Genomic DNA, 3,767 nt, shown 5'->3' with positions numbered 1-3,767 from the left:
TCTGGGAGGGGTCGGGCAGTGTGCACATCATCCTCCAGCAACTCGCCAAACATTGAACTCAGTCATTTTAAACCGGAGTGCTTTACAAAGAGTGACTGCTTATCTAATTGACCTGGTATATCAGGCGGATGCAGATTGGAATGATGTGACCTGGTTGCATTTAAGGGTATGACTTATAGTGTATAGTATGCTATTGAAATAAATAAACCCCAAAAATGTATTTCGTATTTAAGTAACAATGTAAGAAAAAAAATAATAAGTGGGCATTTGCATTGTGTCAGACAGTGTAATTGCAGCTAAGAAGCTCATCCACTGCATCTGTTTCTCATCTACACAGTGCAAATCCGATGTCTGCACAGACCCGTACTGATTTCCACTACGCTGCATGCATTTCACTCTACTGACACCTGGCGCTGAAGGAAGTGCGTTTATTCGTAAAGCACATATAAAACGCCGACTAAAGCGCCATATGTAGCGAATAACTCTTTTTTTTAAAAAGAGGTCTTAGTTTTCTTAAATGTGGTTTGGAACTCTTTCTAAACAGGAAAAACTGTTGTCTGAAAAGTCTGGGTACGAGGTAGGAATATACACCCTAGATGGAAAGCAGGACACCATGCACATTCTCACACTCATTCACACCTAGAGGCATTTTATAATAGCCAGTCTACCTACTTCGAACTAGAAGGAAACCAGAAATCCCAGAGGAAACCCACATGAATATGAATCGAGCATGCACAGAAAATCCACAAAGACACAAGCTCAGGATCAAACCAAGGACCCTGGACCTAGGAGGTGTCAAGGATATCTGATTCACCATGCCACCATGACACCTGATTCGATATGTTTATTAATTGATCTTGGTCTGAAATTCACTGTGAGGTATGGCTCCACAGCTAGGCTGGCCCACTGCAGATAAGATTAGATACCCATGGATTATTTTTGAGTTTTCATAATGGGACATGGGAGGTGAAGAATGTATGAGTTCATCTGTTGGACTGTTCCTGGGTCCAGCAACAACAAAAACATGATTACATTGACCAGCCCAAAAAGTGCTGAGATGAAAAAATATGCATTTCCAAAATTACTAGGAAATATTCATGTCTATAACATGAACTGGGTCACTAGGTTTTGAGCTGATGATTGTAAGATTGTGAGCACAGGACTGACAGAGAGCCACAGTTGGGATCTTAAGCAAAACCCTAGCCATAAACTGCTCAGGCATGTTCTCTAAACTAGAATGTGTGTTTTCTGAGACACCAACGTGCTAAAAACTGATATATTTTCTTTGCTTTCTTATATAGGAATGCTGTTCCTGTATGTTTATGCATTTAATTACTTCATATATTGTCTTTCCTATACAATGCTACCAAAATGAAGTAGGAAATGCCCTAATAAGTCTCGCCCAATAATACATGTATTTAACTCATAAACAGTTTTGATATATCATAAATGGTCTTGCAGGCCCTTATTATTCAAAGATAAAAATATCAATATAAGTTTCCAGTTTTTACATCCATATCAGATTATTTGCTCTTAAATGCCTTAAGTCTGAATAATATGGATTCTTTCAATTTATTTATCTGTGTTTACAACAATGACTGTAAGAAAAATACACATGAAGAAGCAAGACTCATGCAGCCTATCAGTAATGGTCGAGCTTCCCAAAAGCATCGCAGCACAAATATCATTGTTAATGGTAAATGGTAGCATGAGCATCACAGTGCACACTTGCGAATCCAATTAAGATTATCCTAAATTTCAACGCTTCAGCACCTGTGAATTGATTAAACAGAATTAAACACCATGCAGTATGAGTAAATCTCCGATGTTTTTTTAGCCGATGACAATGACGCATCCTTCACACGTCATTAGCAGTGATCGAGAAGTTGCTTGTGAAATATATTGCAGATGTAATGAACGTGAAAGCAGTGGATTATTTACTCTATCATCCCTTTCCTCCACACAGGTTACAACCTTTATTTTTTTACTTTTATGTTTTATTCAGAGAAAATATGCAGTGACTCTAATAGGTCTTTATGGACTTTCAACACTTATCAAAGAAAAGGACAAAACACAAATATAGCTGCCTATCTGCCTTTAAGTGTGTAGTAGTAGTTTGCCCCACATCATTCTTATTATGCCATCAGTGAGACAATGAGAGCTATTGATATATATTAGATTTTAGCCTCCTACTGTCCAGCTGTCACTGGTTAGAGATGTCCACTAATATATGTTGAAGACTGGATGAATATTGAAGAATGCTGAAGAACTACATTTTATTGACCAACCAGAAATTATGAAGTGGAAGCAAGCTGGTAAACCGAGTAGCCTTTTTACAAATTGCTAGTCAAATTCCTTGTGATAGTGTGTAACTGTACAATTCAGTCTCTGGACTGCAGGACACAGCTTAACTGTCAGGCAACAGGGACTGTGATCAGCTATTCATGGTCAGCTATGTCTGTCAGCAGGGCACATGAGGGGATTCAGCCTGGTCTGTGTCCAGTTTTCCAGATGGCTTGTTGGCATTTCAAGCTTGCATAACAGCCGATCTGTCCACAATAAATCCATATATTTGATTATTGCATTTATCTAAGCCAGAAGAGAAAGTATTGATGAGTGTTGGAGCCTCGAAGCAACATGGTAATGATGGAGCAGGTTGAGTGTGTATCCCAAGGAAATAGTCATATCACCTCCTCCACAATCACAGTGTCTGTGGCTGTTAACCCAGCAGGTAACAACTTCATGGAAGTAGTAGATTTAATCATTTCAAAATTAAAACATTCTCTATAATAAAAGTAAATATAAATAAATCAAATGTTTCTTCGGCCATAGTGACTTGCAATGTATAATATAATTTATCATTATAAAAATAGGTTTAACTCCAGTTTATACTGAATTTATTTTCAATGAGTGCCTAAACTTGTTCATATATAAATAACTGAAAGTGGTGTAAAAGCCTCCGTGTTAAGCAATAATGGTAATGTCTCCTTAAGTATGTTGCATATTACCTTGCAGCCTTTATTTTTTAAAAAGGAAAGCGTGATGTAAAAGAATTACTACATTGATGGTAAAGCTGAAATGTTTGCATCATTACTCCCATTGAAGTAAATGATTGAACAGATAGGTGCATGTGTGCTGTTATTCATTCAGCTATTTACAAAGAAAACACGAACGCGCTGTTTTTGTCTACGTCATGCTCGCGAGAAGCGAGCCACAGGTTACGTCATCATTAGGCGACAAGTCAGCTGATGGGGTTCCCTAAACGACTGGAGCTAGTCAGCTGTAGTTAGACTTGTATCTATCGCCAAATATGGTATACATATAATGTACAATATATAATTTATACTTATTTTTGAAGGGTACAATGTAATTCTAATGTAATGTTATTTTTATTTGGTTGGAGTATACGGTGGTTCGCAAACTGTACTTCTCCATCAGCTAACTGCTAACAGCTAACAGCTAACAGTTAGATTCATTGTTGGTAAGCATTCTGATAATCAGACAAATCCAGCAGTATTTTTGGCTCATTCAGTCCATGATGTATCCGTTTGATGTTGATTCATCCACACACAGATTCTCCACATATAACCCTGGACGCCATGGCGAATTCATTTAAACTGGGTGAAGGATTTCATGAGAAGATAAAAGAGTTGGAGAAAAAATGCTGTAATTCACCGGATCTCCTTGAGGAATTAGAAGCACTAAAAAAGCAGACGATCATCTCATTCAAGACTGCCAGGAAACTGCAGAAACTTCTTCAGCAGAAT

General features: G+C 37.8%; 1 protein-coding gene across 2 annotated transcripts in view; it reads left to right on the top strand.

The window, feature by feature from the left end:
- Nucleotides 1-3,188: 3,188 nt before the first annotated feature.
- tmem199 (transmembrane protein 199) overlaps nucleotides 3,189-3,767 on the top strand; it is a 4,294-nt gene continuing 3,715 nt past the window's right edge. The window contains exons 1-3 of one of the 2 annotated variants that reach the window (XM_017490686.3): nucleotides 3,189-3,313; nucleotides 3,404-3,481; nucleotides 3,574-3,767. The exon at nucleotides 3,574-3,767 is cut by the window's right edge and continues 1 nt beyond it. In XM_017490686.3, coding sequence (XP_017346175.1) covers nucleotides 3,600-3,767 — 168 coding nt within the window. In that variant the 5' untranslated portion in view covers nucleotides 3,189-3,313; nucleotides 3,404-3,481; nucleotides 3,574-3,599. Of the gene's footprint in view, nucleotides 3,482-3,573 lie in introns of both variants that reach the window. The other variant, XM_017490685.3, reaches the window with a different exon arrangement.

This window comes from Ictalurus punctatus, chromosome 17, assembly GCF_001660625.3.
Source record: "Ictalurus punctatus breed USDA103 chromosome 17, Coco_2.0, whole genome shotgun sequence".
NCBI lineage: Eukaryota > Metazoa > Chordata > Actinopteri > Siluriformes > Ictaluridae > Ictalurus > Ictalurus punctatus.
Note: the sequence above shows the minus strand (reverse complement) of the source record. Positions and strands in the feature narration are given on the sequence as shown.